A 21478-nucleotide genomic window follows, 5' to 3' on the forward strand; every position below is an offset into this window, starting at 1 on the left:
TCTTAAAGCTCATCACCTCTCATATCTGCAGGCAAAGGATGACCCGCTATCTATTTTCAGACACCAACACGTTCCAAGTGACCACAGATTTCTTCATAACAGGCTCAGATGCTAGAACTAGCGCTTTATGATGGCCTCCCCTCCACATGATGGTGTATCTGCAAGTGAAGGGTGAGAAATGCACGCATCTGCACTTGTACGTGTCACTGTCCTTACTCGGGCACTGTAATAGGCAAAATGCAGTTGACTCAGCAGCCCCCATCCTGCAGTGCAAGCTGTCTCGGACACTACGAGTTCCTAAATTAAAGTCTACGTAATTTGCCTTCTTGAATACTCATTTCTGTGCTGCAGAACGGGTCCAAGAGCTGCGAGACGTCATCACCCCACCCCACGCAATTGAATGAAGTGATCAAGATGGCGGCCGGAAGTGTCGTTCTTCCACTTCCGCCGCGCTCCGCCCCCACGATGCCGGGGCGGGGAGCATGGCGTCGCTGTCGCCGCAGGAAGTGGCGGAAGGCTTTGGAGAGCGGACTCGGCGAAGCGGAAGTCGCTGAGGTGGACGGGGGTGGCGGCAGCGAGCGACGATGAACAACAAATTCGACGCGTGAGTCGGCGGTGTGGCTCAGGCTCTGCCTGCGGCTTCCATCCGCGATGAGTCACGGCGCCGCGCGCAGCCCCTTTCCCATTCCCGGCCCGGCCCCGCGCCCTGGCGGAAGGCATCGCCGTGGGACGGGCCGGCCTTCTGGCCACGGTTCTCGCTCGGCTTTTCCTGCCCTCGGCAGGGAGTGGGGCAGGCCGGGAGCCCTGAGGCGTGCAGGGGGTGATGGCTGCCGCGCCTGGCTCGGGCTGTGGAGAGCCAGGGAAAGGGTCAGAAAGCTGCGGTGGGGTCTCTGTAGCTGCAGATTTGGGGGTCCACGCGGTGGGGTTTTTTTTTGCATTGGGTCTGTGGTCCGGTACAGAGTGCTTGAATTCGTTTGCATGTGCCTGAGGAGTCTGTGTGTGCTGTCAAGTGTAGATTTCTAACCACCGGTGGCACTGCTAGTGGAAGGAGTGTATAAATAGAGGCTGCTGCTGCTTGGCTTGAAACTAATCAGCTCCAAGAAATAATGCTCACTGCCACTGTTCTTTTTCATTACCAGATTGAAAGATGATGATAGTGGAGACCATGACCAGAACGAGGAGAATAACACACAGAAAGACAGTGAGAAGGAAAAGAATGATCGAGAGAAACCACAGAGTACCACCAAGAGGAAGGTAAGGTGCTGATGGCTGTGTTCCCTCACCAGGGCATGAGGTGAGAGTTCTAGAGCTCTCAGTTTAAGGATTAAGAAAATGTCTTGGAGGACTGTGGTCGTGTTATGTTTTGTTATTGTGGTGAAGATGGCAGAAGAACTGTGTTACTCTGGTTTTGAAGTTTCAGTTTGGAACGAAGGTGCATAATCTGGGTGGGGAGTGCTTCCTTCACGGTTGTATCTAAGTGCAGCCAGGCTTTTGCTTAGATTAGAAAAAATGAAGCTTTATTTCCCTGATCCCTGAAAACAAAATTTGGAAGAGGATGTGGGGAAAGGAGTAATTGACAGAGGAGTGGTGGCCTTCAGCTGGCTTACAAGCTGTGTTTGTCCTGTTATTGACATTACTCTTAAGATCTCAGTGAGTGCAGTGTTCCTGTGTTGAGAAGGTGGATATGATTCTATGTTCCTATGATTCTATGCTTATTTGTTGTTTTGTTTTTTTGTTAAATCTTGTGCTTATACTACTGTGTCTGAAGTAATGCAGTCATTGTAAATTTACCATAGACAATAATAGAATAGAGATTTAAGCTCTTTACTCCTGCAGCAATACCAAGTGGAAAAAAGCCCCAAAGCCCTCATCTTGTGTCATGTCAGTTTTGACTCCTGGATAATAAGTTCTTGTTAACCTCTTTTCACACTCATTAGAAGACAGAATAATCCTCCCAGAGTGTTGGGGGTGTCGGTTGCTTAAGAGAGCTGCAGTCATCAATGAGTTGTAGTTGCTTTTGAATCATGGTTTAGTATAAATGAGTTTTATTCTTTGTAGTGAAGAATGACATTTTTTCTTCATTTGGAAAAAGATATTGCCATTTTTAGTTTGTCATTTTCTTTTGAGATGGTCACAGTACGGAATTAAAAGGTAAACTTAATAATGCTGGTTTTGATTGTTACGTGGCTTGTTTTAATGTGACAATTCTTAGAGCTTAAGTTGTTATTTCCTTAACCATCCCCACTCAGCAAATTTCTAGTACTCTTTGAAATAACCAGCTGCTGTTAGCCTAATGGTCCATGTCAGACAACTAGCTGCAATGGCATTTTTCAGTGAAAATTACTGTTTGTTGTTTGTTTTACACTCTCTTAGGATGGGAACATGTGCATTTCTGATGCTGTGAATATATTTTTTTCCATTCTTGCTGTAGAGGAGCACATTAGAGATAAGCAATGTTTTTTGTTCTGCAGGCAGTTGTCCCGGGACCAGCTGAGCATCCCTTGCAGTATAATTACACTTTCTGGTACTCCAGACGAACACCTGGGAGGCCTACCAGCTCACAGAGTTATGAACAGAACATCAAACAGATTGGCACCTTTGCCTCGGTGAGTATATCTCTGTTGTGCTTGTATCATTTGGGCATGATGTAGTCATTGTGGCTGGCTTACTTTCTGTGCATTGACTGTGTACACATGCATGCTGCACTTCTGCTGTTGAGAGCAGAGGACTTACAGGTGAGTTCTTGAACTGCCCACAGCAAATGGCATGTCCTAAGCAGTTCTCTTTTGCCCCATGCTAGACAGCTTGAATAATAATGGAAGAATGGTGAGAACTCTTGTAACTGTAACCTGCTAGGTGCAACGTAACTTGAGCAAGAGAACAGGTGAGCAAGAGAACAGGTGAGCAAGAGAAGAAAGGAAGAGCTGTGAAGCAATGATTGTACAGCTATTTCCCCCTACCCCCCAATATTTGCACCACAAAGCGTGTTTCAAGAACATTTATCTGGTATGCTTGGTGTGTGAGCAGCTGTTGGCCTGGTGTCTACTGTTGCTGTGGAAGTGATAACTGAGGTGCAGTTAGGTGTTGCAGTGAAGTTGGTTGAAAGGCAAACTGCTCTTCCTTTACCTTTTTGCTGTTTGTAGTTGCTTATTCCTAGAATGAAGTAAGTACTAGAAGGGCAGCGTTGGGTTGTTTTATGGTACTGATACTGATAATGTAAAGCCATTGTTAAGATCTTGAGGTACACAAGAAAAATTGATTGATATTGTAGGCTGGAAATGCTAGAAGTCAGGTAGGATGGAAGGAGGTTGGTCAGAAGATTTGTTTCCAAATTCTGTTAAAGAAGAAGGGAGAATAAGCTCTAGGAAGGACTGTCTGATGTGAAGCCTGGGTTCACTTTGTCCTTTGCTTTTTCAGTAGAAAGCTCTAACTCAAAGCTTTTAAATGCTAACCACTAGAGGGCAGGTGCACTCATTGTGAGTACTTACATCCAAATGCAGTACAGAAATTATCTTGCAGAAATAGATTTTCTGACCCCATCTCAGCCTTGATTCATAATTATATTGGCTATAAAAGCAAATTCCTGTGTGGATGGCAGAGATCAGAGTTTGAAGCAGAATTCCAAGTGCTGACCAAGTCGTCGAGGTCTCTGATGAGTACTTGGGATGGTGTCTAACCCCTCCAGCTTCATTGCTGATCTGATTAATAGCTGTGGTCTTACTGAGTGGAGTCCTCTTAAAATGTGGTAATTACTATAATCAATTCCAATGCCTTCTTTTAAAGATCCAGCCTCTCTAAAATCCTTTTTCATCTAGAGAATCTAAAAGAATAGATGTTTTATTTTTAAAAATTAAAAGTTCTGGCCAGGCTATCTGAAGTAGACACGGGGTGGCATGATGGAAAATGGTATTTTTCTAGTGGCCAGAATGTCATAGCAGGCTGTAAAGGGAAATAAGAGGGGTTTAAACAAAGGCTCTGAGTGGCACCTAAAGATTTTAAAACAGCACCAGAATGTTTCTGTTGTCTTACAGTTTGGATATAGTAAAAATCAATCCAAGATATATCAGATTTGGAGGCTTCCGCAGTCTCCTTTAGTGCTGAGAACAGTGGTTGGTGCAGGAATGAGTTCTCTTGTAGTGCAAGGAGGCTTGGCTGTAGCTGTTGCACTTGATATATGTTACTAATTTAAAGTTTGAGCACTAGAATCTGGCAACTGTTCTCTAGAGCAGAAGCTGTCTTAGCACAGACTGCACCAAATAATTTTTGCAGGCACTTGTTGAATGTTCCAGGTGGTCACTTGCTGATAGAGCCAATGAGAAGCAGGCACCCAAACTCTGATCCTATTGCTATCCTAATAAAAACCCTCGTGACAAGAAATAAAAAAGAGAAGAGGGGAAGGTGTGTCTGGCTAGCTGTTGTAGAAAGGGCTCTGAACAGTTTGAGCAGCCTCACTGTGTGGTTCATGTCATTGCAGGTGGAGCAGTTCTGGAGGTTTTACAGTCACATGGTACGTCCTGGGGACCTGACAGGCCATAGTGACTTCCATCTTTTCAAAGAGGGCATCAAACCCATGTGGGAGGTGAGTTGGAACTCTCATGTGTGCCTTGATACTTCCCCAGAGAATGATGGAGGAAACCTTCTGCGAAGAAGAGACTTCTGTTGCTTAATGGCACTCTTGGATTCAGCCTTTTCTTCTGAATTTGCTGTAAACTTATTCTCCAAACTCTGTTTTGTGGAACCTGATGGCTCTGTGATGTTCTGGCTGGGGAGAGGGCAGATGAAGGGAGTTTCTAGCTGTGCTTGCTGTGGGTCCAGAAGATACCTCTGGGCAGTGTTGCCTGCAGCTCAGTAAAAAGGGTAGCCCAGATAAGCTCTGTGCTCACTGCATACTAACTTTTACCCCTTATTATTCCTTTGTCCCATGGTGGCAGCGTGGAGCTTTCCTCTAAAAGGGACTGAACCTATCAATAAGGGAAGAACTAAGAAAATAAGAGGCAAGGAGATGCACATGCTTAAAAGCCTACAGCTGTACACAGAACAGGAAATGGAAAGAATACTTAGCCTTTTGTTCACCTTTTTTCCTTATGAAGCACTTGGTTTGCATTTGTTCATTTCTGTCCAAATCTGTATAAAGAGAGGAAAAAAAAAATCTTTGCCCAACAAATCATTCTTCCAGTTCCTGGCTGGCTTCCAGCCATGACCAATACCATTTGCAATATGAGAATTTTATGTGTTGCTCTGCAGTACCTAATTACGCTGCTTGGTCCTGAGAAATTTATATGTGACCCTGGTTGGCAATTATTTTAAGCAAGGTGTTTTACAGCCAGTTACTGCAAATACAATTTATATAAAACGCTTAACCCTCTTTGGACTTCCAGTCAGCTCTCGATCAGCTGCGCTGATAATGTGTCCACCAGAGAGTCCACAAGTTAATGATAGCAGAATTTCTATAGAGAATTTCCCTGTAGCCATTTCAAGATGAGGACAGAGAGGCTCTTTTTATTTCTGCTTGGGTTGCCTTCTTGTACTTGTGGAAAAAGGCCCTTGTTGCTTCCCTTCTCTTTGCTACTCTTTTTAGGGCTTTATGTTCCTTCCTCTTTGAAAGTAAGCTTAGTTACTGTAATTTCTGTGAGCATGTATACATATATGTAGAGTATCTACAGATAGAGATCTCTTTTAGAGAGATTTTTCTAGAGATCTCTTTTAGTATCCATCTGTGCCTTTTCTGGGTAAAGTCATAGCAGTAAGCATAATGTTCCCATGTGATTTTCTGGGCCGTGGATCATTATTATTCCAGTAAAGGGAAATGAATTGCTTGACTGAACCAAAGCTTGTTTAACCTGAAAGAAAACTAACAATTACCATGAAACACACAGTACAGCATCTGCTTCCCAATGACCATTCTCTCTCTAGCCTGGAACCTTCCTAAACAATGTTTAAGGTGTTTTGAGCTATACCAATTTATTTTCTTCCTGCTGTAAGTCAGTGTGGAATGTTTGAGGAGTTAAATCCAGCATCCAAAGGCTGAACTCTGGGCAACTTAATTCTTAGAGTGGGGTGTCCACAACTTGGAAAACAAGGATGCTTAATCAGAAAGCGCTTTGCATTTCATGGGAATGTACCACATTCCTAGAACTACTGCTGATTGGCTTCTTCATCTTGCACGTGGCTGCTCTCATGCTTTGAGGTTTGTTCAGAGCTCACACCTTCCCCTTGCAGTATGGGTTCTAACACTTACATGAAGACTGGGGGTCTGGTGAATGCTGCTCTTGTGCTGACATTTTCCCGTTTGCTCGGGATTGCTTCACTGGCATTTGCTTTCTCTGAGAGCACACAGATGCTTAGTTTTTCTAAGTTCTAAAGAAGCTTTATAGCTTCCTTTAGCTTTATAGCTAAAATAAAGTTAATTTTGTTCCATTAAGATGGATTGGGCTTTCTCGCCTAGCACCTTTGAAGTGTCACTTAGGTTGGCAAAGGGGATTGCTAATTATTTGGCCAGGGATGTTCTGTGTAATACACTTCTCTGCGAACTCTCTTTTCTTCTCTGTTTCTGTCCTCGACCTCTGTTCATTCCCTTCCTAACTGCCACCTCCTCTTAGACTTATTCCTACTTCTCAGTTGTGGGCTTTGGATGGAGTTTGTTTCCCTTTAAGAGTTTCCAGCTACAAGGAAATGCCACAGTGAGAATTCTGCACAAAGGAAGAACTGCTGTTTGATGTGCTTGTGTGTTCTGTGAAGCAGGGCAGTCCGTAGCAGTTTTCAGTTCAACATACAGAATTGAAGTTTTGAGGTGATGGGTTGGGCACTTAGCATAAATTTTTCCTCTCATTTCTCCCAATTTTTGTGTATTTCCTTGGCTCAGCACAGTTCATCTGTATCTGTGATAATGACAGTGGCTTTCAGAGAAAGGGCATTCTGTGTTAACTTGCTATGTGAGCTCATTCCTGGAAATGCTGAAGGAAAGTGTGTTCCTACTTTCCCCTTACTTTTAAACATGATTTTTTCAAACTGTTTCCCTGCCTTCCATGTTCTGTGATAAGGGATTTTTCCTCTTCTAACGAGGAGAGCTACGTATACAAGGGATTAAACAAAGGTGGAATTAGGCTAGAGTTTGGAATAATTTTAGGGTTCTTGCCTCCGATTCTGTGTGCGGATGGATAGGTTGTTGTAGTCGTCACTAGTGGGATCAAAATACTGAAGGTTCAAGCCTTCGGTGTATAGTGTCCTCTGGAACGTTGAGAGTCATTGTTTCAAATACTTGGTATTCAAAGTAAGTGGCATTCCTCTTTCTCCACTTGTATGGGGGAGCAGTGAAATGCTTTTGCTTTGAAATACCTCCAGATATCCTGGTGCTCCGCCCAATCAATATCTGCTACTGTCTATGGCTTCGCTGTCTTGTGGGAAGCAGAAAAATTACTAGAAGAAAACAAATTGATTTCTTGCACATCTTCCTAGGATGATGCCAACAAAAATGGTGGTAAATGGATTATCCGTCTGCGAAAGGGCTTAGCGTCACGATGTTGGGAGAATCTCATTCTGGCCATGCTTGGAGAACAGTTTATGGTGGGCGAAGAAATCTGTGGGGCAGTCGTCTCTGTCCGATTCCAGGTAAGCCGTTCTGAGAGCTGGCATATGCTCCCATTTGGCAGGGCTGCAGAAAATGCCATCTGCTTACCCCTTCCTTACGTGCAATTCTGTAGGAGGACATTATCTCGATATGGAACAAGACAGCCAGCGACCAGGCCACGACAGCCCGGATACGCGACACGTTACGAAGGGTGCTCAACCTACCTCCCAACACCATCATGGAATATAAAACACACACCGATAGCATCAAGTACGTATGGTGGCAGGGGGAGGGACTGCTGCAGGTTGCATGCGTGCTCGAGCAATTTAATGCAGATCACAGGAATGGAGAGAACTGCTCGTGTGCATCGGGGCTGTTCGGTGCGAACAGTAAGACAAACAGCAGCGATTGTTGCCAGTGTGCTTTGAAAGCTAAATGTCTGTGTCATTATTGTGCTGTTATTAGGTTCGTTCTGTTCTAATAGTGTTCTTTTTGAAGTGTATAGTCCTGGGCTTTGTTAGCAATCCACCCAGCCTGTCACTTGGGAGATGGCTGCCCAGAGTGGGACTGTGGCTTCATGTATTCAGACACAAGATTGCAGTGCAGGGGGGGGGGATGTGAGATCATTAGAATAAATAGAGATTCAAGGGAATAAAGTGCGGAAGCTAACAGGGATTTATAGTGCCATTAGACTTATAAATGTTCTTGGGAAAGAGCTGTGTGAATTTACAGTGCTGTACAAATGATTTCTAATCATAATAAACGTCGTATATTAAGTCTTCCAGGCCCTGGTGACAGAGGGTCTTTAACAAGACTAGAAGATCATGGTACACAGAGAGGACAACTGTATTTTTAAATAAACCTATTATAGCTTACCATACCAGGCCATTCAGGGTGACTTTTATTTCCCATAGTGTGACAGAGAATTGCATGTGCAAGTATTGGTTATAGTGAATCACTTAGCTTTTTTTTCTTTTCCTGACTTATGTTATGAACCAATACACCAATTAGATCATATTGATTAAATTAACACTTGGAAGAAGTGAAACAAATTAATAAGATAATGAGCTTTTTTCTAGTCCAAACCTTAATCAGGGTCCAAGTACCTTTCATGACTTATTTTCATTGTGCTGGCTTGTCCTTTCTGCATAAACACCATCTCTTTGGTGTGCTGGCAGAGAATTTGGTGAGCTCAGTCCTGCTTTTAGGAGAAATATAGCTACTAGTAGCACCTGATTTGGGGTGTGAGTCACTAGCAATAATACATGAGTCTGTTTAAACTGCCTTTAGGCATCTAGTGCTCCACATGGCCCTCCTGCCTGTGTGTGTGGGAAGGAGAAGGAAAAGGGAAATTATTGTTCTTAAACCCTGTCTTTTTCCAGTAAGCTTTGGTGTTTTTGAAAGTTCCTACTTACGTTGAAATCTTGTGATTTTTGCCAGTAACATTTCTCATGTGCTTCTTGCCAGGAGAGGGCACTATCAACTCTCTACCTGTGTTATGAGGTAGCAAAGTGCTCATGTGGACATTTTCCAGGATATTTTGCTTCTGTTCTGCAGTAGAAGACTGCAAGCTGGTACTGTGGCTTTCTGATGTGAGGAAGGAGATTGTTCTGTTCTCCCAGACTCTGTAAGGAAAGCTGTATCCCAGGCCTGTGTTGCAGCTGTGATATTTGTTTGTGTAGCAAGTTGAGACAGGAAGTGATGTGGCTTTTCCTTTATAAGCTATCCCCATCAGCACTTCCTAGGTCACAGTGCTGCTGTTGCAATGTTTGTGTCTGGTTTTGCTCAGGCAGGCATCAGTCCTGGAGTGATGGTGCATCCGGTGTCACGGTCTTATTTCCCTACTGTAGTCTATCAGACCGTGTTGGCTGTCCTCTTTTTCTCTGTAGCATAGGTTTCATTTTATTCTTCTGATGTATGGTGCAAGAGGAGCTTGTCCAAGAATAACAGGTGTTTGAGGAATCAAATTTAGTGGTTCAGATTACAGTTGGGAGCAGTTGTTAAATAGAACCAGGCTGGCTTGTCTCCCGCATACCCTTCTGTGGGTAGGAGTGGTTGTCAGAAGTTGGTTTGGTGTCCTAGTGGAGTAGGTCTGAGCAATTAACCTTCCATCATGTAGGGTGTCATGAAACTTTTTTTCCATTGCTTTGCTTGAGCTGCAGCACTCTGCTTTTAGTGCAGTCCAACATTTCCTTCTAATGGTGCTGGTGTAAATTCAGACCAGAGCTGCTTGTCATTGGAGTTTCTGTGTAGTGGTGCGTGGACTGACTTATTGTGCTTTTCTTGCTCAGTATCAGTGCTAGCACGGAGGAGTTGCAGGCAGCAAGCTGCAGGGAGGCGATGGTGCCTGCTTTGTTGACAGAGAAGAGCAGGACAGCCCCAGCTTTCAGGCTGACTCCGCTTGGCTAAGCTTCGTGTCATTAAGGATTTCTCACTAATGAAGAATCTCTTGTGTAACTAGTTCTATCCTCCATAAAGTCTGGCTCCTTTTCCTCGGCCATCTATCAAGCCCTGTTGAAATACTGTCCGTCATGAATAAACTCCACTTATGCTGTGCATGTACCATGTGATTTATGGCTCGAGAGGGCTTTCTAGCCAGCGCTCAGTATTCACACTCTGGCTGTGTTTTATGAAAGGCTCTAATGGAAGAGCCATGCTGTAGGCTTTGTCAGGACTGCCTTTCTAGGGGAGCTTGTGGCATTTTTCATTTGTATGGGCTGCATCTCTCCTCTAGAGCTCTGCTCGTGTGCAGGGTTTGATTGGCATTGATTGTGCTTTGGGAAAGGGAGCATGCTTAGCAAGAAAAGAACAGGCGTTTCTCAAAACCTTGACTTTCAGGTAGTGAATTGACCTGGATTAGCTTTTGACACACTGTAAATGAACACTTTGGTAGAAATTGGTAGTGTGCCCCTCACTGTGGAAGCTGAGCACTGTGTTTCAGGTTTTATATATTCCCTTTGTGGTATTGCACTTCATATTAACTTGTTTTTAGACACCATTTTTCATGAGCTGTCAGTGAGGCTGCAGCCTCCTTTGTTTCAGAAGGTGGTGGCACTGCCAGGCTGCTTTTGAAAAGTATCTGTTGCTTCACAGTTATTCCAAAGAGCTCTTCTGCATTCTGTCCCTTCAGCTCACAGTGGTGGGACTTGTGCATTTAGCTAGATAAGCAGATCTTTCATTGCAGTATTCACATATTCATCCTTTCTCTTGCTTGCTATATTGACAAGCTGCCTAAATCCCTGCAAGTGGAAGGGTCGGCCTAGTCTGTATTAATTACCAGTCTTACTGGAAGAGCTCGAGCATTCTCTTGTGCTCTTCTTAATTCCAGAGGATTTATAGTACCTTAGACGTTACAGTGCTCACTCAGTACCTGAGAACACCACATTTTGTGGGCTGCCTTCTTTCAGTAGCTGGAAAGAGGTTGCTTCTCTTTGTTCCTTCCCAGAGGTGCACTCACCTGAAGCGGACAGTGTAAAAGGTTCTGTCATCAGTGTTCTTACCTTGGAAGTGACGTGGCTCAGCACTGACATTGGGTTATGGGCAGCAGCACTCTGTTTGGTTTGGAATTAAGGAAGAACAAATCTTTTTAGAACGTATGCTCTGTGGTTTGTGGTGTGTTTTCTTGCGCGTTGTTTTTTGTTTTGTTTTTGAAAAGCCCTGTCTGGGGTTTTCAGCCTTACTTTTCTTTGCTGATAACTTGTGTGGTCAATGACCATCTCCTGTGCTGAGAGCTCCCACCCACAGCACCATCCAGGATGCCCACGAGAGCTGAACAGCATTGCTTCATGTGACAGGAGAGACCAGGCATTCGCTGTGCAGCTGTACTGTGAGCTTCCACTGAGCTGAGTGGTCTGGAAATATTTTGGTTGCTGTGTGACTTTATGGATCGTCCTGTCAGCTCAAAAGCAAGGCTACTTTTTTTTTTTTTTTTTCTTCTGAAAACAAAGCTTCAGTTATTTGTAAGTGCCTGCTGCAGTGAGAGCTGAGCAGGGTATAAAACTCTCTGTTCCTTTCGAAGTCACTGCTGATAACTAATGGGATGGCTCGAGTAAATGAGAAGAATAGTTGATCTTAATAGGGCTGGCACTGGGTTCATTTCACTGCAGGCAGTTGGAGGAAATGGCCTTGGACAATATTTTAGTTAGGAAGCAAGCAGATAATCCTAGGGAGGGAATAAGAGTAAGAAGAATGCAGGAACAAGGTTATTGTGTTTTAAAGATTTAAAAAAAAAAAAAAAAAAAAAAAAAAAAAGAAAGGAAAGAAAGTGGGGGTGGAGTGGGCAGTGCAGTCTTGAATTCAAGGGAGATGTGACAGTAGAAATCCTCAGGGGAAGTGGTAAATGTGTGGCCAGATGAGTGTTTCTGAAGCAGTAAGATAGTGATGGTGTGCTGGTGAGAAGTCTCCTTGTTATGTAAACTTTACGTTTTTGTAGCACTAGGTTCCATTTGCTTGCTAATTTCCAGGAACATTAGGAGTTGATACTCTTCAGTGGTGCTGTCCTATTTGTGTCATCTTTGTCTTCAGCTGTACCTTGTCTGAAGTTGCTCAGTTTGCAAATGGGCCCCATGCACACTGATGCCTGTCGATGGAGTAATGGGTTGTCTTGGATCTTGCCAGCTCTAGAGGGCTGTGTTGCTTCACTCTCGTTCCATCAAGTCAAAGGACAGGAATAAAAGACAAAAAAGAGCGGTGAGGTTCCAGATCTGATAGCTGTCCTCTTCTCCTGAGGCTCTGCAGTGCTGGCTTAATCCATTTATCACTCCATTCTCCAATTCCAGTAACCTTTCTTGGTGCTGCAAGTTAAGAGCACTTCCGTAGACTCAGGCTTTGAAGTGATGGATTCACTGCCTTTTCATTTTTAATTCTTCAGAAGCATCTGTGACTGTGTAAAAGGCTCCCATATCTTGGTGGCCTGTCTCTTAGCAAAGAAGCTGCTGTAATCCACTTCATGTTTCTTTTCAAGGAGGTCAGTTCAGATATGTTGATTCCATAGTTGTGATGGCTTCCCCACTGGCCTTAGCTGTGGATACTGCCTCTTAAACGAAAGGATTATTTCAAGCTACAAGAATATCCTAGATATTTATTTTTTTTAAAGCTGTTGGCCTGTGGGCTTATCACAGAGTTCCTGGTTGGCTTTGGATAAATCCTTTAAGCACTTTGCTAGAGTGTGGGGAGCACCAGAAGAGTCAGTGCTGCTCTTGGCACCATGTATGCAGTGTGCAGTGAGCGGTGGCCGTGCTGGCAGGTTGCATGCAGACTGGTGGAAGGGACAGACCTCGGTGAGTGCTGTGAGAGCAGCGTGTGCTGTGAGCTCTCTATCTCCTTTTTTTATTTTATCTGGGGAAGGAGATGGGAGGGAAGCAGAGCCATGTTGAAAAATACCGACGGGGAACTGCTGGGATTTTGAGAAAACAACTGGTGCTGCTTTCACAGTTTAGATTTAGAAAGTCCCTTGAAGCAGCTGTGGTTGTTCTTCCCGTTTTTGTTGAAGTCTGTGATGGTGGCTTCTTTTTGCATTTGTTTTTTTTTCCTTCAACTTGAAAGGGAGCTCTGCTTGCATCCTGACCCTGGGAGTGAGGGAGACAGTGGGAAACTTCAACAGTTGTGGGTCAGGAATGAGTGTGGAGGAGCAGCTCTGGCTGGCTTTATTTAGCCTGCTAATGTTTCCATTTCCCATCTGTTCAGTGGGAATAACCTAAGTGTTGGGGATCAATTCACTGAGTATCTGATTGTCACACAGACAGTATAGCACTAAGGTACTAAAAATGTCTATACATAAAAATAACCTCTTAGACTCTCTGGCACTGTGCCCTTGGCACATCACAGGTCATAAAGATTCTGCCAGACAAAATTAACTGGCAGCCTCGTTCAGTACGAAATGGAGAGCAGTTTGCTCCGCTAGCACAGTTTAGGTACATTAGAGCAGACACATCTTGGTGGATTTTTTCAGTCAAGTCAGCAGATAGTTGGATTAATTAGCAGTATAATATGTATGAGGGTCTTTGCTTAAAAATTCTTGGCTGGAAGATCCTTTTCTCAGTGTGTGAGGAGGGCTTGGCAGCTGGAGGACTGTGTGTGTGATGTTATGAGATGTTGGAACTGAGAACTCCTTGGTTTGGAAGGGTAGTACATTACTGATTATGTAGGCAGATAATCTGTCCTCGTGTCCCTTCTGCAGAGAGGACAGAAGTTGTGGGTTTGAGGGGGACTGCAGGAGAGCAAAGAGATGTAGTTATTGGTAGTAGGAATGTGGTAGGAGTAGAAGGAATGGGAAATTGAAGGGAGGATATGAAGGTAGAGACTGGAATGAGGCTGGAGACGTGGGTAGCTTTCCAACTTGTATTCAGTAGTTGGGAAGGATTGTGGCTGCAAGTTTGTCTTCACCCGACTTTCTTCTGGAGAGTACCTGCAGCCTCTGGTGCTGTGCACTGGCTGGGTAACAGGCAATTTTCTGTGGCCTTTCAGGGCACTCTGTGTTGGCTTTATCAGGGGAGACTTGGAGGAAATGCACCCATTTAGGAGCCTGTGCTGGTGCCTTGTTTAGAATGAGCCACCGGTGGGTTTGTCTCTGACAAAGCTGTGTGTCAAGCTGGATTGCAGATCTGACCTCAGCAATCATCTGTGGCAATCATCTGTGAGAACCCTTAGCAAGACCTTGTGCTAACTTACCCTTTATTCTGCCTAGCACTTTCCCAGCTGAGTGCTGAGGGAAGACTGATGTGCTAGTGAACCCCAGCTGTCTGGAGAGCTGTCCTTGCAGCATTTATAGCACCTTTGCTGTCTGTTTTTTCTCTTCATGTTTTCTTTGCTTTAAAGTGTCTGAGTGTCAGCTCAGAGATTAGATGTAGCTCTGGGACTCCTGTGGATGACTGTTACTTGTCCATCCTAGTCATGATCAGGAAGATTTTTGTGCTCCTGGGGATTCTCAAAAGGTGAATTCTGATCCCTTTCAAAGAGGGATTTGCCATCCTGCTTTACAGGAGGGTAGTGTCACAAATTCCAAGGTAGACATCGTGGTAACAAGCTTCTTGCTCATGCCCTGTTTGCTGTGTCCCCAGCAAGCCTGCCTGCTTGTGATGTAGTCTTTCATAGTACCCATGACATTCACTCTGCTGGTACATTCTGTTTATTTGGGCCTTTGCTGGGAAAGAGCATGTGACAGCTGAGCTGCTTTTGCAAATGCTGATGAGGAGCTTGACTGTGAGGCACAGGTAGGAGCCAGGCTGGGGGTCCATTTCAGGCACAGATGCTAACTGCTGTGGAATTTCCATCTCTGTACTCTCCTGTCTGTTGCAGTGGCCTGATGAGGCAGTGCAGGAAACAGGATGTGAGGTGTGGCTGGCACTTAGCAGCTAAACTCAGCAAGACCGCCTGGGTTTATGGCTGACCTGCGTTCCCTTTAGGGTCCCTCTGGCTCTGTGGAACTTTGGATTGGTGAATGGCTTGGCATGTGCTGTAGCCTCCAGCACTGTTCAGCTGCGTATGAAAAACGATGAGGTCCTTTGATGTCTCTGATTCTGGAAGATAGTAGTCATGCTCACATTAACCTCAGCATCGTTTCTTTATTTCCCTGAGAGGGGCTTTCAGAATGGTGCCTTTGTAAAACAGACAGCAATTTTTCAGTCTGCTAACTTTGTACGTCAGTAACATTCTCCACCAGGGAATGCAGCGCTAGGCCTGTCCCTCCAACTTGTTTGAAAACGTTTTCATTTCTGATAGCTCTGGCTTTTTTACTGGGCTGTTATTAACGGTGCAGGTTTACAATAGGAAGTGAGATTTTCTGTAAACAATTGGATTCTGCTGCCTGACTGAGGACTGGCCTATTAACTGAGCCATACAGCATTAAAAGAAGACCCTATTGTAGGGATTACTGCAGAGATGTGGTGAAGCACGAGGCCAGAAGCTAGCTGAGTTTAACCTGCCAAGGAATGTGATAATCCTCCAGAAATACAAAACACTGGCTATTTTATTAGCGATAGGAAATGGATATTCCATTTGTGACTGGGAAGGTCATACCTGTCTCTGGGTATTAATGTGGCTATATCGCCAGCAGCCAGTGGGAACGCTTCATGTCTGTGCAGAACGTAAAAGCTGCCTTGCGCTGTCAGATGTTTGGCTGGGTTTTAAGGATGCTTCTATCCACTAGGGCTATCAGAGAATATTGCCTTGCTCTCTGAAGACGAGTGCCTTTCAAACGCCATTGAATGTTTCTGCTCTTGTTAAAAGTTAAGAAGCCTTTGATCTGAAGTGCTGTTTTTTTGTTTTTTTGTTTCATTTTTTTTTTTCCCTCTGGCTTGCCAGGGCCTGGGAGGAGTTTCATGGCCTGGTGAACAGCAGTGGCCGCTGATCGAACGCTCCCCCCCCTCTGTCACACCCAGGGTAGGGCCTCATCTTTCTTCCTATGTGACTTCATGGCATACCTCTCAGCTTCCATCCCTCTTCCCGCGGTCTGGCACGTTTTCCTCTTGCCTTGCAGGCCAGGTGGTGGTTCCACCGCTGGCTTTTTCCCAAAGATCAAAAAGCTGTGGTTGTTTGTTGTTGTGGTGCGTTTTTTGTGACCAAAGGCACCAACATTCACAGTGGTCTGCGTTCACTCAGCACTTTCTGTTGCAGTGCTGTGTGCTGCTTTGTTAATGTGTCCTTCCACTGTGCAAGCCAGTTGTATCCCAGACCTGGTCCTAGGAGGCTGAGAGGTATGTCTTCAGCTTGGGTCTGCTGCCTAGGGTTGTCTGTTAGCAGCTATGAAGTGGTAAATGAGTGCTGAGCACATCCGTGCAATGGATGCTGAGAGAGGTGCCTAGAACTTGGCATACATGCCTTTGCTCTTGTCAGTAGGCTGGGGCAGAATAAATTAGTCTGTCAATAAAAGCTTGTTCAGGAAGGACACAGTAGCTACTGTATTTAGAAATAAGAATAATGCTGTGGCCCAAGGGATGAAACTGCCTGCTACTTCTGGTAATGGCAACCAGCCATGTGCAGAGAAAATAGGCAAGGTGAGCTCAGTGCTGTTGTGATTGTTTTTTCCCCTCTAGGGCCCAGTTTCCTGACAGCAGGCACTTTCTCTAAAAAGGGCTTGCATGAGGCCTTGTGATGGGGGCTGTGTTTGGTTGTAGCCAAATAGGGTTGCTGTATTGCCAAGTGCCAGGGCAGAGGAACCCACTGAGAGAAGCAAATCTATTGTCTGAATCCCACCTTGTGATGGGATATAGCTGCTCCAACACAGCTGAGCTCTGGAGAGCTGCTGGGAGTCCCGCTGCTCCCAAACCACCTTCCACAGTTTTGGACAAGCAGTGCTTTCATAGTTTGCTCTGAAGTCTTTCCTTCCTCACAAATCTGGGCTTTTGTGAGGATCAATGTTTACAAAATATTTCACAAGCACTTAGCAGAATTTTATTGTTAGAGGACGTTCAGGTGACCTTCCAGAAGAGAAAACCACCTCACTTCGTTAAATACCAGTCTCAGAAGGCAGTATGTGTGCCAAGTGGATAGAAAGACAGTGACAGATTTGATTTAGTTCTCCACTATATTGAGTTACCTGTGCTAACCAGGGAGAGCAGTGGTGAGCAGAGGGATGGGGGCATTGTGATAATGGTGAGAAAACAAAAGATGGAAAAACTTTTCAAGAGCTAACCAGAGTGTGCCATCCTCCTGGGGTAGATGGCACAGGTGAAAGTACACTGTGGGATGAAAAGTCATACTGCTATTGCAAATTAACTGGAATCCAGTTAATGAATTCTGAATCGTGTTCCCAGATGGCAGCACAGCCTGCTTTGTTTGCAAGTACAAAGGTGAACCCCAGTCTTCTACAGATAGCCTCCAGCATGGTTTTTGCTGTCAAGTAAAAGTAGAATAACTTGGTTAACTCTCCTGAAGAGTAGTTTTGACTTCCTTCTGCTCCTCCAGCTTGCCTCCTGGAGCTGCTCCAGCATGCACTGTGATGTTACAGCTGCCACGTGGCTCTTAGCAGTGCACAAACCTAGCTCAAGGCTTTAAACAGGGTTTTACAGTCCTGCAAAGCACCTTGCTTCTGAAGCTATGAGCTGCTTTCACTCTTCAACAAAGCTGTGCCAGTTTGGTGCAATGTGTGCTCAGGCATCCTTGGGTGGTCGGTTTGGGCAACTTACTGTCCTGCCCTGCTTAGGGGAAGGCACCAAACCCATTCTCCCAAAATAATCATCATCTCCTTTAATTCCATTTGGATAAGAAAGGAAACAAACTAAAACAAACCAATACCTTTCTGTTGATGAGTAAATATACTTTGCCTATTGCTGCTGCTCACAGGCTAGCAGTAAGCAGATACAAATTTCTGTAATCTGCCCCATCTTCAGTCACTGCTGCGTCCTGCAAGACTACACAAATGAAGGTGGTGGACCAGCACTCCTTTGTTGGTAGCCCCATGGCTGTACTCATGTGAGTAAAAGCTGCTGAGGAGACTCTCCTATTTAAATTTAGGGGAACTGTCATTTTCAGATTAAATAGTCCTTTGGTCTCTCCTGCCTTAAAAGAGTGAACTTATTGATAATGAGAACAAAATATACTGGACCTGGAGGTCCATGAGGATAAATATTTGAGAAGAAAGAGATCTTGCAATTTAAATCCCAGAATCTGTCAGGGAGGTGTGCAGTGCCTACTGTATGCTTTGACAACAAGAGGTAATACCTTTTTCTTTCCAATGAGTGATGATGAAGCAAGGTCTCCTTGTGTTCTGGAGCAGCAGGTTGGCTCAGGTGGAAAGTCTCTAGTTAGGAAGCAGATCCGCTAAGGAGATTTAACAAGCGTTGATTTGGGTGACAGGCTGGGTTGGCAACACTGATAGCCATGGTGGGTGGGATCACGGGGTGCTGGGATCTGAACAGTGCACATATTTAACCTCTTTCTTTCCTCTGTTTTCCAGGGATAATTCAAGCTTTCGAAACACAAAAATCACATTGTGAGAACAAGAGTTGGCACTAAGCTCCTCTCTCCGTGTTGACAGCACTGAGAGGTTTCCACCAGTGCTCTCTGACCTCTGAAGGGACTCATGGGCCACTCTCGCACTCCTTCTCGGAGGAAGGATCCATCTGAAGCCCTCCAGCAGTGGTGATGATAGAGGCTGATTTTGTCATACACAAACTTTTTTAGCAGCAGGGCGGGAGGCCAACCTTTCGATTAGCAGTGTGCCCTTGGGGCCGCATCTTGCAGCACTTTCCTCTCTTTCTGTACATGGCATGCAGGATCTCTGGGATTCTGCCTTGATGTCAGAGCCTTTCGCTGAGGGATACCAGTATTATAAATCTCTCTGCAGCTGGGAGGAGCTTCCCAGTTGAGAGTCAGCCCCATGGTTTTCAAATGCCCACTTTCAGCTCTGCCAATAAATTATTGGGTCTCTTTGTTTCTTTCAGTCTTTTTTTCTTCTTCTTTGTCTAAAATAGTGATGTGGTACTTCTCTAGCCTGCAGTGAAGCCCTAGGGCTGTTTCTGATAGCTCCATCTTTCCCTCAGCTACCCACCTCCATGACCCTTAGCCCTGCAGCAGCAAAGCACTCCGAATGCCAGGGTGGTCAAACTTCATTGTACTGGGGGAGTTATGTGGACATGCAGTAGTGCAATGGTTCATTTGAAGAATTAGATGATTACTTTGTCTTTGCTTCTTCATATTCCCTGGTTAGCAGTGCCTTGCACCCAGCCTTCCATGTTTGGGAGAGGGCTGCAAGCTGCCTATAAACTAGGACAAAGAGGTATTTGGTGTCACTTGATTGCTGTACTCCAGCCATCTCACTGGAGAACCATCAGGAGAGGGTGAATGTGGGGCTGTGCATGCTTCTGTAGGCAGCTGGGCTGGGGTGTGCTGTTGTTTGTGAGTCTCCAGCCATCTGCGAAATGGACTCCAGTGGCTGTAGTGAAAGAGGGTGATGGCCTGGACTGCTGCTTGGAGCTGCATGGAAGCTGTGACCCCCTGTCTCCTGTGCTCTGGGGTAAGGCTGGACTGATGTGTTGCTGCTTGGGAAGCCAGCATGGCTGCAATTCAGATGCCACGGAAACAATAGGAGCTAATTATTTCCTCTGATTCTGCTTGACTACAACACTAATTGTACTCATTAACAGCTTTAGCCTTTCCCCTCTTCCTTAGGGAATCGCACAATTGCCTTTCATTTTTAATAGAGCCTTTGCATGGGCCTGAGGGGGAGGCTGCGGCCGGAGCTGGGGCACACCTCCTGCCCTATGCTCTCTGCACAATCCCCCAGGAGAAGGGGCTGCTGGAACCTATTTGGGAGTGACTGCAGAACCAGCAACCTGTGTCTGGGACAAGTTCTGGCCTTGGGGCCCGGGAGACCTTCAGCCTCATGTCTTCAAATTGCAAATTCCATGTTATTATTGAAGTCTAGACTGAAAGCAGCCAGGACCAGCAGAGAAGACAGCCTGAAATAATTCAATCTTCTGAAGGGCTTGTTTTCCGCATTGAGGGTTTCGGTCCCAGGCGGTCTCTGGAAGCATTCAATGCAGTGACAGCGATGACTAACTGCCCCCTGCGGCCACCTCCCCACGGCCATGCAGCTTGTACCTCCTGGCATCTGCCTGGGCAGGGGGGAGAGGCCATTTCCCTGACTGTGGCATCGCTCTTCGTGTTTCTTAAGACCCCACAGCCCTGTTTCTGTTCTTGCCACTCGTTTTCCACCAGCTTTCAACCAAACGATCTTTCACAGGCGCAGTTTGTTTTCCCCACTGTGATCAGGTACTACTACAGCTGCTACTTAAAATTCCTTTTAAATACAGCTCTCCCCTGCTGCTCTCTGGTATTTGTTAGGGGGATTTAGTTGTAATTACATTTTAGCAATCTAAGCAAAAATAGCCTTGCAAGGCAAGGCTGAAATACTAGCTGCAGGCTCCTTTCATCCACAGTGCATTTAGCTCCTTGCAGATGACATCACTTAGAGCTTTAGTCCTGTTGTTTTGCCCAGCTGTGCGTCGCGTCCACCTCTGCTATTTCATGTACTCGCCCACTTCTTGCCTCTGATACCCTGTGTCTAAGCTGGGCTGATGAGTGCAGGCTTGCTATTAAATCTGAAAACGCTGCAGTCCTGCTGTGCTCGCCCTTAAATAATCATTGCAAGGAAAATGCAGAAGAGCCCTTCCATGGGGCTGTTCTTTCCTTCCTGCTGTCACTGTGGTGGAGGTTTGGAGGAACCCAGGCACTGGTTCCTGTTAGTTGAGGAGTGAGCTGAGTCCTGCTAGTATGAGTGGTGAAAAGATGGTCATAATTTGTTTGGGAGGGGAAGGAACCTGTCGTGCTCGAGCAAAGGTTTCACATGTTCATTCAGGAAGCAAGCCTGTGTAGGAGCCCCAGATCTGTGCTGAGTCATGACCTTCCCTGCTCTCATCAACAAGGCTTTGTCCACCCTTAAGCTTGCCCAGATCTCTGTGCAGCAGCCTTTGAGTAAACCACCAGTGCCTGGAACTCCTTCAAGCCGTGGAGTCATTGCCAGGTCTTTGCTTTCCCTGGGCAGGGGATGCTGGGCTGTGCCAGGCTGTGAACTTTGGCTGTCTGGGTACAGGTAGTCACATGGGGGCTGATGGCTGAGTTGGGGGTTCAGAGAATAATGGTGGGAGCTTATGGGGTGTTTCCAATCTGGAACCACGGAGGAAAACTGCTTCCTGACTCAGAAAGAGGTGAAAAGAGTCCCCGATTTTGGAGGTGGAGCAGGTGAGTAGTGGTAGGCAGGGGGAGATGTTGCCCTTATTAGTGCTTCTTGATGGGGCACATGCACCTGGGGTTGGTGCTGGGCTGGAGGAGATTTTTCCCTTTTGCAGCACATGCTGTGCAAGCTCTGGGCAGGGTGACCTGCAAAGTGTTCCTGCACCAGAGCTCATCAATGCTGCACCTCCTTAGGGAGAGAAAGCCCAGGGGCTGGGATGTGTCTAGTGCTATGGCTTA

At 45.6% G+C, this 21478-nt stretch overlaps 1 protein-coding gene across 2 annotated transcripts; it reads left to right on the forward strand.

The window, feature by feature from the left end:
* The first annotated feature begins 496 nt into the window (after positions 1–496).
* EIF4E2 (eukaryotic translation initiation factor 4E family member 2) lies at positions 497–18947 on the forward strand. Of its 2 annotated transcripts, XM_042878423.1 has the most exons (8): positions 497–604; positions 1140–1254; positions 2472–2606; positions 4475–4579; positions 7456–7608; positions 7701–7837; positions 15869–15946; positions 18462–18947. In XM_042878423.1, the coding sequence occupies exons 1-7, from the start codon at positions 585–587 to the stop codon at positions 15912–15914; spliced, it is 711 nt and encodes a 236-aa protein (XP_042734357.1). In that variant the 5' UTR covers positions 497–584; the 3' UTR covers positions 15915–15946; positions 18462–18947. The 2 variants fall into 2 exon arrangements, with proteins under 2 accessions (XP_042734357.1, XP_042734358.1); XM_042878424.1 differs by lacking the exon at positions 15869–15946.
* The last annotated feature ends 2531 nt before the right edge of the window (positions 18948–21478 follow it).

The sequence above is a fragment of the Lagopus leucura genome, unplaced genomic scaffold (assembly GCF_019238085.1).
Source record: "Lagopus leucura isolate 7727_CA_CO unplaced genomic scaffold, USGS_WTPT01 Super-Scaffold_100021, whole genome shotgun sequence".
Taxonomy (NCBI): domain Eukaryota; kingdom Metazoa; phylum Chordata; class Aves; order Galliformes; family Phasianidae; genus Lagopus; species Lagopus leucura.

What these genes read in the sequence shown, in the direction of transcription:
- EIF4E2 (XM_042878423.1), top strand. Translation starts at nt 585, where the DNA reads ATGAACAACAAATTCGACGC. An exon ending in ATGAACAACAAATTCGACGC is followed by an intron (nt 605 to 1,139) that starts GTGAGTCGGCGG and finishes TTTCATTACCAG; the next exon opens with ATTGAAAGATGATGATAGTG. An exon ending in ACACACACCGATAGCATCAA is followed by an intron (nt 7,838 to 15,868) that starts GTACGTATGGTG and finishes CTGGCTTGCCAG; the next exon opens with GGCCTGGGAGGAGTTTCATG.